General features: G+C 52.8%; 1 protein-coding gene across 1 annotated transcript in view; it reads left to right on the forward strand.

The window, feature by feature from the left end:
* Nucleotides 1-353: 353 nt before the first annotated feature.
* FAM178B (family with sequence similarity 178 member B) overlaps nucleotides 354-16,740 on the forward strand; it is an 86,316-nt gene continuing 69,929 nt past the window's right edge. The window contains exons 1-4 of the mRNA XM_082356199.1: nucleotides 354-3,035; nucleotides 4,011-4,072; nucleotides 6,737-6,841; nucleotides 11,588-11,740. Of these exons, the coding sequence (XP_082212325.1) occupies nucleotides 2,397-3,035; nucleotides 4,011-4,072; nucleotides 6,737-6,841; nucleotides 11,588-11,740 (959 nt within the window). The 5' untranslated portion in view covers nucleotides 354-2,396. The remainder of the gene's footprint in view (nucleotides 3,036-4,010; nucleotides 4,073-6,736; nucleotides 6,842-11,587; nucleotides 11,741-16,740) is intronic.

Below are 16,740 nucleotides of genomic sequence, written 5' to 3' on the forward strand. Positions count from 1 at the left end.
TTTCGTTGCCTGTGCTGTTGGTGTCATATCTTAAGAAACCATTGCCAAATCTGAAGCCATGAAGATTTACCCCTATGTTTTCCTCTGAGTCATATGGTTTTAGTGCTTCTGTTTAGGTTTTTCATCTATTTTGAATTAATTATTGTGTATAGTGTCTGGTGAGACAAGGGTCCAGTGTCATTCTTTTGCATGTGGATGTCCAGTTGCCTAGCACCATTTGTTGAAAAGACTCTTCTTTCTCCATTGAATGTTCTTGGCATCTTTATTGAAAATCAGTTGACCATAGATGTATGTGTTTATTTCTGGAACTCAGTTCTACTCCTTTGGTAAATATATATATATATAGATAGATAGATAGATAGATAGATAGTTTAAGAGTTTGTTTTACTTCTATGTATTTGTGAAATTCCTTCTGTCATTTATTTCTAGTTTCTATTGTGATAGGGAAAGATACTTTATATGAATTCAGTATTTTTAAATTTATTGAGACTTGTTTTCTGGCCTAACATATAATTTATCCTGAAGAAATTCTATGTGTATTTGCAAAGAATGCATATTGTGCTGTTGCAGGGTGAAGGGTTCTGTGTATGTCTGGTTATGTTTAGTTGGTTTATAGTGTTGCTCAAGTCCTCTATTTTCTTTTGATCTTCCATATAATTTCATTGTTGAAAGTAGGATATTGAAGCCTTCAGCTATTATTTTATAATTATTTCTCCCTTCGGCTCTGTCATTTTGCATCACATAGTTTGGAGCTCTGTTTTTAGGTGCATATATGTTTATAATTGTTATATATTCTTGATGACTGACCCTTATATCAATGTATAATGGCTTGCTTTGTCTCATAGTACTTTTTGACTTAACATCTATTTTTTCTGATGCTAATATAGCTACTCCAGGTCTCTTTGGGTTTCTATTTACATGGAGTACCTTTTTCATCCTTTCACTTTCAATCTATTTGTATCTTTAGATGTAAAGTGAATCTCTTGTAGACAGCATATAGTTGGATCATGTTTTTTTAGTCCATTTTGCCAGTATCTCCCTTTTGATTTGAGAATTTACTTCATTTATGTTTAAACTAATTACTGATAAGGAAGAATTTCTGCCATTTTACTATTTGTTTCTTATATATCTTAAATCTTTTTTTGTTTCTCAGTTCGTCCATTACTGCCTTCTTTTTTAACTGATTTTTTTGTAGTGTGTGATTTTGATCCCCTCCTCATTTACTTTTCTGTATATTTTGAAGTTATTTTGTTAGTAGTGACACTGGAGATTATAATTTATGTCTTAAATTTATTACAAACTTGCTTGAATTAATTTTGTGTTTAACTGATTTTTTTTAATGTGTGATTTTGATTCCCTCCTCATTTCCTTTTCTGTATATTTTAAAGTTATTTTGTTAGTAGTGACACTGGAGATTATAATTTATATCTTAAATTTATTACAGACTTGTTTGAATTAATACCAGCCTAGCTTCAATAGTATACAAAAACTCTGCTCCTATACAACTCCATCCCTTCTCTTCATGTTTTTTTGTTTTTCTTTTTTAAGATTTGGAGTTTTCCATACTCTAGTCCTTTTTATTTATTTATTTATTTATGGCTGTGTTGGGTCTTCGTTTCTGTGCAAGGGCTTTCTCTAGTTGCGGCAAGTGGGGGCCACTCTTCATCGCGGTGCCCGGGCCTCTCACTATCGCGGCCTCTCTTGTTGCGGAGCACAGGCTCCAGACGCGCAGGCTCAGTAGTTGTGGCTCACGGGCCTAGTTGCTCCGCGGCATGTGGGATCTTCCCAGACCAGGGCTCGAACCCGTGTCCCCTGCATTGGCAGGCAGATTCTCAACCACTGCACCACTAGGGAAGCCCCTCTTTATGTTTTTATTGGCACAGATTACATGTTTAAACATTGTGTGTTCATTAACATATATGTATATTTCTTTTTTCTTTTTTAAATGTTTTTCTTTTTTTACAATTGTATTAATATATAATTGATATATACCATTTTATAAGTCTAAAGTGTACAGAATAATGATTTGACTTACATACATCATGAAATGATTACCACAATAGGTTTGTATAATATTGTTTTATGCAGTATTTCGTACAGGTTTAAAAAATGTTGATGTCTTTACACTTGCCCATCATGTCCTTGAAATGAGAGGTCAGATCAAGCCTCCTTCACCTCAGCAACTTGATCTTTGTGGTACATGTGCTGAGTCCTTGGGGTGGAGCTGGAGGGAGAGTTCCTTCCTGGGCACCCAGGGGCCCAGGACCTCGTCTAGAGCACTTAGCTCTCTTCTGGAGGCTTGCCTCACCTGACAGGTGGTTCCTTCCAGGATAAAACGCCCAGTGGTGTGCAGATGGCCAGGCCCGAGAAGGCTGTGCTAGCCCGTCCTTGGAGAGATGGTAGGTGTAGCTCCCCTGTGCAGGTGGAGCCTTTCTGAGGTTTGGGGCCACGAGGGAGTGGAAAACCCACAGTTGAGGGACTCCCCTTGCATGCTGCCCACAGCAATCCCAAGCCACCCCTCTCCTCAGCCAGTGTGGCGCCGTGGCTGGGATGGTGGCAGGCAGGTGGGGACACTGCAGGACTCTGTCCCATCCACAGGGGTTCAGGCAGCCGCCGCCAGGCCCATCCTCTTGCCCAACCTGAAGGGCAGCTGCCTCGACCACCCCCTGCACCAGGGGCTCCTGCACCCCTCGCGGCGCCTTTGCAGCCCCTCCTCTGCTCCAGCTCCCAAGTCGAAGAAGCCCAAGATGCAGGCCACCGGAGACATGTTCCCCAGCGACTGGAGCCCGCCGCCCGTGGAGTTCCTGAAGCGGAGGGCCGTGCCGGCTGACAGCGGGGCCCCAGCCCAGAGGCTGGCAGGCACAGCAGGGTCTCGGGGCCTGAGGAGACTGGCCCACCAGCTGCCCGAGGAGTCAAAGCAGGAGCCCCAGGACCCAGACCCCGTGCGGGGTCTGGCCTCACTGGAGGAGCCGTTCTGGAGCACGGCAGGCACCAGCCCAAAGGCTGCAGCGCCATGGGTGGACGCCCGCACCTCGGTAAGCCAGGAACTGCCCCTTGGCCTCCTCTCCTTGCCGCCCCTCTTCAGCCACCTCTCCTTAGTCACCCCCAAGCCACCCCTTTTTGGCCACTCCTCCTCAGCCACACCCCAACTGCCCTCCTTCGGCCACTTCGCCTTGACTGTCCCTCCTTGGCCACACACACCCCGCCACCTCTCCCCAGCCCCTGGGCCCTCGTGGCTGGGAGCTTGGGCCCCCAAGGCTGGGCTGCATCTCTCCCTTTATTTCTGCTCCTAACTCCTGCTAATAAAAATGCGTGGGGTGGTGCCGTATTTGATGCCGCCCCTGTGTGGGCCCTTCAAGGCTTTTGCAGCTGTGGTTGGGATTATGGGTCTGGGCGAGGTCAGGCACAAAGCCTCAGGCTAACTGTGGTCCAGCGACCTGGGATCCCTAAATGGAAACTTCAGTGATGAACTTTAAGCCGGGAATAAACTGGTTGCTGGGAAGACTGTGGGGACATTTGAGCCCATAGATCCGGGAAATTTATTCTAAGAATAGGACTTATTTATTTGTAATAGCTCAAGATTGCCAATAACCAAAATGCCAATCACTAGGGAACTAATAAATTATGTTCTAATCATAAATCAGAATACCATGGAAGTGGTTTTTTAAAAAAAAAAAAAAACTACTATCTCTTTAGTATTGGTATGGAATGACCCTGAAGACATATTGTTAACTGAAAATCAGCAAAGTGCAGAATAGGGGGTGTGGCGTGCTACCACCTGTGTTGCTTGTCTGTGCGTACAGTACCTCAGAAAGCACAGCCAGTAAACACCTGTGGTCACCTGTTGGGGGGGACCTGGGCGGCTGGGGCTGGAGGTGAGCGAGTGAATGTATTGCCTATTCAGAAAAGTAAACAAAATAAGTAAAGGGCTTAACGTAGCTTCAGTTTTATTCTTTTTCCCTCCGTCTTTGTCTTTCTCTTTCTTGCCCATTCCCGTGTGGCTCCTCCAGCTCGCCTCTGGGGGCTCCGAGTGCTACGTCAACAGCTTGGATTACTTACTGCAGGAGAAGAGGTGAGTGGGGAGGGTCCATCATGGGGCTCTTCATTTCTGTGGGGTTGGCAGTAATTTCATGGGTTTGTCCTCAGAGACTCAGAGCAAATTCCTCTCAGGATAAAGCAGCCTACCCCCGCCATCAGCATGCCTCCTGAGTGCCCTGTGTGCCCTGGTGAATAAGGAGTGTGCAGAACAGTAGCGGGTCAAAGGGCAGCATCTCTGAGGCAGAGAGCCCCGGACCCTCACCACGCACAGAGCCCTTGTTCCGGTTCTCTCTCCACCTCGGCGCTATTCTGCCCAGTTCATGCCAGTTTAGGGCTTGCTCAGCTCCCACTGAGCGAAGCGGAAGAAGCACACTGCTTTGATACTGAGGCGCACAGCCTGACGATCGACTCGACGGTGACGGAGGTGGAGTGGGAGGGGTGGGGGGTAAGGTGCCAGCTTTTCCTGCGCCCTGCCCCACGCCGCCACCTGAGCACACTTTGCTCGTTATTCTGTAGTGCTTGGTCTAGTTCACCTGCCCTCCCCCCGGGATTACGATGAGCATGTCTCACGTGGAAGTTGGTTTCTAAAGGCAAAAGTCACATCCCATCAGAACTGGAAATCCCTTAGGGAGGCGGAGGTGGGGATGGAAACCAACCCCGGTGCTCTTTTTTTACTGGAAAGCAGGTGCCATGGTTGGCTTGCACTGAGGGCCCATTTAGTGGTGAAGACACTAGAATCCTGCTCCTCCATTGCCTGCGAGGACTGGGGCGGCTGGGGTGTGGTGGACTTCACCCCTGGGCTTGCGCTTTGACGCACGGGAGCACGTTGCCCACAGGCTTATTCTTCTGTGTTCTCATCCCTTCTCTGGTGGTGTTTGCTCAGTGTGTGCACACTCTCTTTGCGGAAGTTAAGAGGCAGGACTGTTGTCTGATGCTTGGGTTCTTGTCGGAATGACATCTCACTGGTCTCTGTTTTTCCCAATTCCCAGCCCATGTTCTTGCCCGCAGGAGGGGGTTAAACACACGTGTGGGATGAATGATTGTTTTCTCTCCTGTGTCTATTCCTGACCCCACCCCAGAGTCATCTCCCTCCTCTGGGCTCTTAATAGCCCATGACTTTTGTTGTTTAACTCCTTTACCTGAGTATATTTTTTCCTAACCAGAGGGTAAGTTAGGGAAGGGGCCGTGTCTATATGTTTGTACGGTATCCAGCTGTAAATATATTAGATACTCAGAAGTGTCAGCAGGAAAGTGAACACGCGTGGGGAACTACCCACTCCTCAGTGCCTGGCATGGGAAGTTTCCTGCTCTGCGCTGTGCCCTGTGCCAGGCACCGGATATACAGATATGATGGTGAGCCCCACTCACCTGGAACTGAACGCAATGATTCTAGTATTTCCCGTGCTGTAAAGCTGCTATGGAGGGGCCTGGAATAATGGCATCTAACTTAGCCTGGGAGTTAGGACAGGCTCCGCAGGGGGGGTCCTTGTCCTTGGACCTTGGAGGATAAGAGTTGGGAGGGCAGCAGGAGTGACCTCACATGTAAAGGCAGGAAGGACAGACCATGCCTCTCCTGGCTGGCTAGGACTGGAATTCTCGGTGCCAGAGTGTGGGGAGTGGACAGAGCAGGAGGTGCAGCCGAGATGTGAACGGGAGCCTCATGAACACAGGGTGGAGTCGTGGGCGAATTTTAAGCAGGTCCTGATGTGTTTTGCCACGTGTTTAAGAGAGAGCGCTCAGGCTGCGTTACGGAGAATGGATGGGAAGCCTGAGGGGGAAATAGGGTGAGTGGTGATGAGACGGGGCCTCAGGGAGCTCCCGTGGGACCTGCTGCCCTGGGTGGCTGGGGCCTGTGTAGGGAAGAAGAATTGAGAATTGGGTGCGCGATGTCGGGAGGACCGGCCACATTTGGCTGGAAATCATCCATCTAGTGGCTGGCTCAAAGGATCTGAACCCAAGACAGGCTGGGCTGGAGGCGAAGCCTTTGAGAACCGAGGACCAGTGGGCAAAGCCAGAGTGAGCACCCGGAGGGCAGGGTGAGGGCCGGGGGGTCCCAGGGCTCCCTCAACAGCCGGAGGGAACAAGGACGCAGAAGGCCAAGCGGGGACTGGTGCCCCCTTGGGGTTTGCGTGTGGTCAGGGCAGGAGGTGAGGGAGCCGGGCTCCGGCAAGATGATGGTCGGCACGCAGGGCCTCTGGTGGGGCCGATTGAAAAGGGAAGTGAGGCGCTCAGGCCTGGAGGGAGACAACGGACTCAGGGGCAGGGCAGGTGCCGTAGGGAAGGAGCAGGCCCTGGGGGGCTGCCACTTGGGGTCGGAGAGGCAGGCCCGGGGGAGCCATGGCCACAGGGGCTGCTCCTGGTCAGTGTGGCTGGACCCGGGAGGAGCAGAAGGGCTAGGCCCTGTCCCTGGTGTGTTAAAAAGCGAGCAGATGCCAGAACAAAGTACACAAGTAAAGGTGCGTTTGAAGTTGTGTAGCGTAAATTGTCTTCTCTCAGGCAGCACAGCTGATGCAGTGCAGTCCCTCCCCCGCCCCAGGAATCTCAGTTTGAGAGCTTTGTGCAGGGAAAACAGGGCCCCGGGCTCCCTGGTCCCCATGCCGAGGCCTTGCTGTGCCCAGGGAGGCCCCTGCGGCCCAGTGACGGGGCCGGATGAGCAGGCACTGCGCTGACCCTGTTGTCACCTCTCACCTCCTGGCAGGGAACGGGCCCTGGAGCAGGAGCGAGAGAAGCTGCTTCTGCAGGGCTGTCTTGACCTCAATTCCTTGGATCCTGATGAAGAAGTGCCGCTCACACCAGAGCACAGGTGCGGGGAGTGGGCACAGGTGGGAGGGGAGGCGAGTGCCCACTCAGGGCCAAGTCCCCGCACCCGCCTCTCCAGGCAGAGGGTTTAAGTGCTCACCTGCCCTTGGTTTTGGACGGTTTCAACCGTGATTCGTGTGCTGTTGATGAGTTCTCAAGCTGCATCCTTCTCTTAATCCCACATCTGTTCATTGATTCGAGAAGGATTTATTCACCTACTGTGTGTCAGGGTCCAGTGTGGGCCTTTGAAGACAGAGAGGTATAAAATACAGCCTGCTCTTCCCCAGTTGTCTGCCCAAACGTGTGGAACCAGGTCTCAAACTACAGTCTGAATGAACACTGACTTTAAATGGGGAAAATACAGCCACGGGACATTTTCTGTCTTCCCCTGTGTGGGGAAGGAAGGCGGCTTCTGTCAGAGCTGTCGTCTGGGCCGGAGTCTGCTGGCCCATGGTCTGGAGGGCGGGCTGGAGTCATCTGTACCATGGGGTCTCGGAGATACCTGAGGACCACAGTTGAATTCATCTTCAGGGTACCGTTATCCATCCATCCATTTGTCCGTCCGTCTGTCCATCCGTCTGTCCACCCATCCGTTAAACATCTGTTATGTGCCAACTTTGTGCTGGGCTCTGTGCAGACTCTGGAGATACAGCAGGAAGAGAACCAGACAGAGGTCTCTGCCCCCGTGTTGCTCGCCGTCAGGGCGGGGAGACCACCAGTGCACACGGTGAATGAAGGAAGCTGTGTGACAGGTGCTCGTGAGAAAGGAGAGAGTGGGGAGGGGGTGTCAGCAGTGCTGGGAGGGCTGGAAGGTTCGGAGGAGGGGTCAGGGAAGGCCTCTGTGAGTGGCTGACTTTTCAGCAGAGCCCTGAAGATGGTGAGAGGCGGCCCTGGGAGGGCCTCGCGGCGGCGGCAGCAGTGAGGGGAGAGGAGGTTAGGGAGGCTGCAGGAAGCTGGCTGCCGCTCATCTGAACAGGGTGGAGGGTAGACGGGGGGGGGGGGGGGGGGGGGGGGCGCGGGGCGCGGTGGGGGCGGAGGGCGCCGTGGTAGTAATCCGGGAGAAGTCAGGGCCGGGTGGTGAGGAGGAGGCAAGCTCTGGGTACGTTTTCAGGGTAGAACCGACAGGGTTTGCTGACGAGCTGGATGGAGGCTCTGGGAGAAAGAGAGGAATCAGAGGGACCCCGGGGTTTTTGGCCTGAGCAGCTGGGAGGTCGGAGTTGTCTTCATTTAATGGAGGAGGGCTGAGTGACGTACGCTGGGGGGTGGCAGGCACGGGAACAAGAGTTCACTTGGGGGACCCCCGGGGTGAGACCAAGACAAGGACCCCCTTGTCTAGAGAGGCCAGCTTGGGGATCACCATGTATAGGTGACATTTAGAGTTGCAAAACCAGATGAGATCAGCCGGGAGCCGGCATAGAGAGAAGAGCAGGGGCCGGAGGGCACAGCGTAGAGGTCACGGTGACCTTGACAGGAGCAGCCCTGGGGGGCGACTGGGGGCGAGCCTGCCTGGAATAGGTTCAGAGGAGAACGAGAGGAGATGGCAAAAGAGAAGACTGGGCAGCAGCCGAGGGGGAAAGTGGAGCCAGGACAGATCTGTCTGTCCGTCTGTCTGCCTTCCTTTCCTTTCTCCCCTCCCTCCCTCAGGCCCCACGTGCCCCCATGTGACTGAGGGCAGGCTGGTCCACACACCCTGGATTGCCTGCCTGTCCGGGCTTTGCCTTTTCTGTGCATCCGGGTGACGTTATTCAGGTCCCAGCTATGATGGTCTGGTTTGGGGGCTGATGCTGAGTCAGCATTCTGCATCCACTCACCGAGGGGCATGAGCGATGACACACAGACACCTGGGGGCCCCCACTCTCAGGACCCCCAAATGGTTCCCACCCTCACTGATGCCCAGAGAAGATCCCAAGCAACACCTTGGCTGCCCGTGTGCTTTTTTTCTCAAGTCTTTCTGCTAATTGTCTTTGGACTTGATCGGGGATTAGCAGACTCTCTGTAAAGCCTGTGAATAGTAAATATTTCAGGCTTTGAGGACCACACAGCCTATCGGCGGCTGCGTGGCTGTGCTGCGTGGCGGGAAAGCACCCGTCAACCATGTCAGCCATCCGTAACCACGAGCCTCCTCGTGTTGCACTGAGACCTCGTTTGCAGAAACAGGCGGGCGAGAGGAGGCCACAGCCTGTGTGCAGTTGCCGGCCCCTGGCCCGGATTAGGGGACGCCTGTCTCCTAACTGGTCCCCATTTCCACACGCTGCCCAGGGGCAGGGGAAGGGCGCCTCGCGGTCTCACGATGGCTCCCTGCACAGCATGAGGACTGAATGGAATCAGCGGGTTTGGGCCAAAGGCCTTGGTGGCATCATGAGTGATGAAGCGGTTTTCTATGTCGGGGGCCGTGGATTCGCTTTCCAGGTTCCCCGCTCACTGGATGGATAGCCTTGGAAGTAAACATTTTGAGACATCTCTGTAGCCAGAATAATCTTTCTAGCTCTTTGCCTTTCTCCTGAGTGCGTCCAGGATTCTGGAAGTCATGGCCTGGATGTTTTGAAACTTCCCCACAGAAAGGGAGTTATCTGGGCGTACGGTGTTCCAGGCTATGAAATTGCTGATAATTTTCTGGGCACGTGACATTTTCAAGTAGTACTTTGAGAAAGTCTTTTTTGACAGCAGCCACTGAGGTGGTTGTTTTGATGTGGGATCATTTTGATGGGACAGTTCAGTTCTCTGCTTCAAAGAAAATTACTCACTGATGTACAAAGCCAGCAGCCTCTTCCATCCCTGAATGGGGCCAGGGGTGGGATGGGGGTTGCCAAGCAGGGGTGTGGGTCTGGAACGGGTGAGGCCGAGGCTGAGGGCCGACTACCATCTGGCGGGCAGGTCGCCCGTGACCAGGAGTCACGTGACCACCACAATTACGCATCACAGAAAGGCCCCCAGTCATCCTGAGCAGATCATCTGCTCCTGCTCCAAGGATTGCTTGCGTCTTGAATAGACAATGTCCTATATTCTCTGTTCCTTGAAGTTAAAAGACCTTATGTGTGTGCTGGGGCAGGGGAGGGGAGGATATTTATACCACAGCATCATGCTTTATCCTCAGTGCTGGGCTGCACAGGAAATCCTCAATTAGATGCGAGAGAGTCATCTCAGAGTTCTTAATAATGCACATACATTATATTTAACATCACAAAAGTCCCTTTGAACGATGGCATGGGGGACAGGAGCTGAGACCTTTTTACAGATGAGCCTAGTTCTTACAGACTTCTAATAACTTGTACCTTTCTTAAAATTATAAAAACAACATAGGGAACCGTAGATAGCCAAAAATCCAAAGAGCAAAGAAGTTAACAGAACAGAAAATTGTTTCACCATTTGTGTGGTGGTTTGCCAAGGCTACTTCCAAAGGCTGCGGGATCAGAATCTTCCCCAGTTTTCCGACGTCATTCCCATTCATTGTGCCGTTTCATCCTTAGGATGACCCTCCTTACCTTGGGTCACTTGGCCAGAGAGTGACAGGTTTCCTCTGGCCAGCTGGTGGGCCACCAGCTCTGCACCTCCACTTCCAGCGCCGGCCACTCGGTCCCAGATCCTCACGGGAGTCCCTGGCAGTGTCCCCTCCGAGTTCACTGCCTCAGGGCCTGGCTGAGAACCTGGGTATGGGCCTTCCGCTGGTGGGAGGAGGGGGTGCAGTGCCTGTGGCTCGTTTTATTTTGTTATTTTTATTGTTAAGTGTATGTTATGTTACTGCAAAATCAAGCCGAACACAGTTGCGGGAAATAAACAGGAAATGTCTCTTCTTCCTTCCCCTCCCCCATCCCGTTCCCTAGGGACTACCCCAGACCTTGGTTGGGCACATCAGATGTGTGTGGGTGTTGCGTGTGTCTAAGAACGTGCGTGTGCATGTCTGTGTGTTGACCTGCACGTGCCTGCACACACACACACACGCACTTCCTATTCTGCAACTTGCTATTTTCACCCACTGCGTACTGTGCTCAGGGGATCATTCCATCCTGCGTGGTGCAGAGATCTGCCTCATTCTTAGGAATCCTCTTCACCGCCTCCCTTAGATGCGTGCCCATAGAGTCGGAATGTACCCCCTCTCTTTCTCCCTGTTTCTAACCTGTCCGTGGGGCCCAGCTCTGATCCACTAAATGAGCCTCTCAGGGCAGCGTGGGCCTGGGTGTCTGCGTTTAGCAGGCTCCCTGGAGAGTCCTCCTGCTCACGGGAGCTTGAGGACGCTGCTCAGAGGGAGCTTCCGAGCAGGGACCCTCCCTGACCTGCTGCGCCCGCCCAGCGCTTCTCTCCTCTTCCCCTCGAGGCACCGTGTGGCGGCTCTGAGGCTGGTCCCCTTGCTGGAGGGCATTGCCGTGATCCCGTCACACTTTTCCTGGCCGTGCAAGGGCAACCCACGCCTGACTCATCCTTCAGCGCCTGACACCCGCAGTCGTGGGCACTCAGTGAAAGTTTGAACAGAGCCCATGGGTGGGGCAGGATTTGGGACCAGGATTCTGGCTCCTGGACTAAGGCCCTGAGGGAGGGGTTGGGGTCTGACAGGGAGTGGGAGGGGGAAGGGCTCCTCAGTCTGCATCTCTCGGGCTCTCCCTCCGTCGGCAGGTGGCGCCGTGTCCCTGGTCTGGTCTCCACCAGGCGGGGGCTGCAGGGCGGGGGCAGCCATCTGGTCCTCCCTGGCCTCCCTCCAGGCTGCAGACCAGGTGTGCCTGCTGACGCCCGGCTCTCCTGCCCCTTGCTTTGCCAGGAAGCTGGTGGAGAGGTTCTCCGTGTCACTGCGGGTCATCCCGGCAGTACATCCAGGCGAGACTGTGTTTCCACCCCGGCATCACCCTCTGCCCCGCACCCTGGACTGTTCACACCTGAAGCCACGGAGCCGCCTGGAAGAGCTGTTCCTCAGGTAAACACCGGCGCGGCGTTACCAGGCCCCTCCCTCAGGGAACCCCGTGGTAAGGACCACCCCAAATGAGGCAATCCAAAGCTGTGTTTTGCCAACTTGGATATGTCAGCTTTTAGGGAAACAGATGAAATAGCACGCATCTACTTATAATATTTCATTTACTAATTTAGATGTACACACTTTAAAAAAATCTTACATTACAGCAGATATTAGGCATCTGTTCTGTGATTGTGTTGCCTCTTCCTCCCCCATGCCCCAGTTTCATGGAACGGCTCTGGTCACACCCATCATACATGCTTTGGGGTTATGTCTCCATCAACACTGGAGCCACTTTCCCGGCCATCCAGCAGTTCTCCAGAGCCTGTCATGGCCACTTCCTCCTCCTCCTTGGGTCTGTGTGTGATGCTGACCCTGAAAAGTTTGTCCCCAGCCCCAGGTACACTCTGTATAACGTTAGGACAGCCACCCTGGTCCTCCTCTCATTAGAAGGTGTTCATGGTCATTATCACATAACCCCTGACTATGTTGATTTTTTAGGGGATTTTTGAAAACTTTACCACAATACCATGCAATGCTTGCAACTGTGAGTTCACATGTCTAAGAATAAGAGAGAGAGAAAGCGCGCAAGATACAGTGCAGCGGCCCTCCAGGAGGCTGGTGCCCTGCTGGGCCTTGGCGGCGAGGGGATGGAGGAGAGGCCACCAGCGCCCCCCCCAACCCCTGCCCCAGCCTGTAAGGCACGTGGAGGTTGGGGCCACATTAGCACTGGAATGCAGGAATCTTGTTCTGTTTTCCCACTAGTCCATCTTATTTTATAATAGAAAGATAACAATGTTTTGATGTGTTTCCTTTAAAACTCTTTATCATGGGAAGTTTCAAACATACATAAAAGTAGAGTGTACCTCCATGTACCCATCACTCAACATCAGTTACCAACTCAAAGCCAATCTTGGTTCATCTCTACCCCTGCCCACTAATGTTGTCCCCTCAGGATTATTTTTAAGCAAATCCCAGACACATACAATTTAATTCTGTAAGTACTTCAGTCTGTGTCTCTAAAAGACTCTATCTTTAGACAAAACTTCAATACATTAGTACACCTAAAAAATATAGGAATTTCTTAATAGCATTAATATCAGTCAGCATTCAGATTTCCTTGATTGTCTTTTAAGTGTTTTTTAATATGTTGTTGAAATCAGGATCCAAACAAGGCCCAAATGTTGCAATTAGACAAAGAAATGTTAATGGTGAAACTATATCCCATGGCATTGATGCCCGAACGTATTTAACCATTTTCCTCATTTTTCTCAACATACAGGTTGTTTCCAATTATTCCCCCCATTGTAAACAATGTGGTAGAGAGTATCCTTATACAGAAATATTTTGCCTGCAGTTCTGGAATAGGTCCCTGGATGTGACCTGAGGTGATTGGGTCTGAGGGTATGAATATTGGTAGAAGTTCCCATTGCCAAATTGAAAATATTTCTAATAAAGAGATGATGGAAAGGTGGGGGGGAAGGAATGAAGGGAAAGAAGAAAGATAGTGGAGCTGGAGGAAGGAGAGGGACAGAGCACGGCTTCACGGCAGTGGAAGAGGTAAGAGGGGAAAGGCAGGCGGCTTCCTGAGCTGCTTCTCCTCGGGCTTTGTGCCAACAGCAGGTTTTCTGTCCCAGGCTGGACGGCCGGCAGGAAGTGTTTGACAGATGAGATGGCCCATGGTGCGGTGGCCTGGGATCCGAGCGGCCATGCCAAATGGGGCCAGGTGGCCAGCCAGCTTCCCTGGAGCGGGGAATCCAGACCCTGCGCCCTCAGGTTTGCTCACGAAGCAGAGCAGAGATGGGGCTGCAGGGCCTGGCTCACGGGGCTTCCTGGAGGAATGCCCGCGCCCTGCCCGCGGCCAGGTCAGGGGGCGCCTGCCATGCACTGGGGAAGGGCCACTTCCTGAAGGTCACCCTTTAGCCTGGGGAGGGGGGTGGGTCATCCTTTATTTCCTGTTTGTGCCAAGGACTTCAAGCCCAGACACAAGAGTGAGGATTACTTGCTAGCCGTTCAATAATTATCCCGTTGTGCGCAGCCGGAAGCATGAAGATGGAGGAAGAAGAAAATGTTACTTGATCTCTCAAAGAACAGTATGGTTCAATTTCTCACCGGAGAAAAAGTGAACACTTTGTGAGTTTGCAGATGACTTTTATTCTCCTCATTAGACTCCTCTGTATTTTCCACACTTTCTGTGACAAACATGTATCGTTTTTATCATTAGAGGTTTGGGGGGAGAAGTGAAGGAGATTTTTAAAAATCACTTCTTGAAGTAGATTCGCTTCTTCTTGCTGTTCGGTGAAGAGGGATATTGTCTTTCTTTCCACCGCACAAAGTGGGAAATCTTGGCACAGATTAAGACAGCAGTTTGTCTCAGATTGCGGAGCGAGGGAGGGCGCAGGGCCTGGTCCTCCCGGCTCGGACCTACACAGGTTTACATTGCAAGAAATCTCCTCCCAGAACCCACAGCTGTGGGACTGGAGGTGGCCCGGGCCATCCTGTCTCGTTTGTCACCTGGCTGGACGTGTGACCTCAGGTCGGTTCCTGGGACCAAAGTCACATGCTGTGACAGACGCTGGTACCAGGGTCTGAACTTTTTCCTCCTCCTCTAATCCCCCCCCAGCCCCGAGTGGAAAAGCTGTAGGACCCGCGCCCACAGGCAGCTCCAAGGCAGGAGCCAGTGCCATGGGGGCCAGCTGGGGGGGCGTGGAGATTGCCCGCTGAAGTACCCTGGGCCCCCCCCCGGGCCCCCGCAGTGTGTGCGGGAGCGTCAGGACCCATGTCTGTCATCTGGGTGCACCGGCCGCTCTCCCCGTGAGGTGTTTGCAGTTTGTTCTCGGGGTACCTGATAAGCCAGCGGGGACCTCCCTCCGCAATGGCTTCAGTGGGCAGGGAAGGGGGTGGGTCGGGGCTTCACGGTGTGAATGATGCACGTGCACCGGACCTCCCCGAGGCCCAGGCCCCAGCTCCTGTTTTGCCGGGGGGAAGCCCGGGTGAAATAAGTCCAGCAGTTACAGAGTGTGGACGGGGCTGAGCTGCCCAGCTGGCTGCGCCTGCCCCCAAAATCCAGAGCCAGCAGAAGTGGCCAGCCGGGTTGTTGCTGGGATCCCTGGGCTGCTAACCAGCGTGGCGCTCACTGATGTTTAAACAAAGGAAGGAAAACGAAGAGGAGCAGGGATGAGCGCTTGGGCCGCTATCTGTTGCTGTTCTTTTCCTCGGCATTTCACTTAAGCTAACATTTGGGTAGCCTGGCAAAGGCGCGGAAACTGATACTGTATAAATAACGGCACTCGCTGTTTAGCCCTCTGCCATCACTTGGGATTCCCGAGGCATTTAGAGACTTCGCCCTCTGGGACGGCTGCCCATAAAATAGACTAGAGATGGGGGCTGGAGGGGTCCTGACGTGGGCCTTATCAGGAACCCACAGTCCAAGCAGAAGGTCGGAGCTCCGCCAGGAGCCCAACGTGCTGACCCAGGCTAGGGCCTTTGTGTGATTCCCCTTTTGGGCTGATCACCTCCGCCCCCCGCGACCTTCCTTCCTTCTGTTCCTGTGGCCCCGTGTCCTTGCCGCGGTGGCTGGGGATTAGCGCATTCTGACTGTGGCCGCTCCTTGTCCGGATGGGGACCTCCCCCCGCCGGGATCCTCAGGGTTGGCAGCTGGGGCTTCGCGCTCAGCTGGGCCTGCCTGGCATCTGCCGCCCAACAGGAGGCTCTGCTCCTCCCCTTCTTGCTCCACGACATGCTGACATTCTCAGGATAACTTCTGACCTTGGCCTTGGCTTTGCCACAAGCACAGGCACTCACCTGGACCCGGTGTCAGCATTCTTGGCTTGTGGACACGCCGTGGATTTGTGTAAATCTGACAGCAGTTGATTCTGTAACCCGCGGTGTCTGAGTTTGCAGCGCGCACACCTGCCACCCGCTTCCCTTCTCCTCCAGGCCTCCCCACGTGCTGCCGTGCAGACTCTCCTCCTGCCTCAGATCAGGGCGGTGTCTGCACGCCAGGCCCATCCCCACCCTTCCACCAAGCGGGAGGTTCCTTCTGCCGCCGGCCTGTCCTTCCACCGAGTGGTGACGGGACTCGTGGTGCAGCCGAGGCAAGGCAGCACTGCCCTCACGCCGAGCTCCCTCGGAGGAGATTGCTCGCGTCTCATCTAGCTGTCGGCACAGAATTCCTTGAAAGCCATTCGCTTCGAGGCACAGCCGGACCGTGCCCTTTCGGCGTATCTCCAGCTCCTGGTCTTACAGACTAAGCCTAGCTCAGCAGCAGTGAACTCCGAGGCAGACTGATCATTTCTCTGGCAGAAACTGCACTGCAGAGTGGTGTAGCAGAAGGGAGACATTGTCACCCAAGGGGTATCTCTCCCTCTGAGCAGCAGTCGGAAATGTGTTTATCTGAGCCTACAGGGGCTTGTACAATCAATTCCCCTACTGAGAAGCTGGCGGGTGCCCCCCGAGCAGAATGCCAGAGCCAGAGTCTCCTAGAGTCCCCAGAGCGCCAGCCTCCTTACCACATGGCCCCTGGCCAGATCCTGCCAATTTGTGAGGCCCTCCAGACACGGTGTGCTTGGGTATTGTCCGTGTTCGGGGTGCTGTGCTTGAACCACGCATGCATCGCGGGGGTCAGTCCATGAAAGTATCCGTGTGACTGAGCACGTGGAGCAGAGTGGTGTGTGCCAGCAGCCCTGGGGTGCACACGTGTTTGTATGTACAAATAAAGGACTGCTTTAGAACGGCCAGCTTCACAAGCACAGGAACAAAGCTGCTTTCTCCTCTGAACCTAAATGATTTGAAAAAAAAAAAAAAAAACACATATACAATTTGTAAATTGCCTGGATATACTCAAGCAGACAGCAGCTTGGCTCCGAGGAGAATCTTTGTTTTGGAGCATTCTGTTCCTGGCAGATTAAGGAGGAGGTTGGGCCGACCGAGGAAATTTCTCTCTAGAGTCATGACTTTAAATG

Source organism: Balaenoptera borealis (genome assembly GCF_965194805.1).
Source record: "Balaenoptera borealis genome assembly, chromosome: 15".
Lineage (NCBI taxonomy): Eukaryota > Metazoa > Chordata > Mammalia > Artiodactyla > Balaenopteridae > Balaenoptera > Balaenoptera borealis.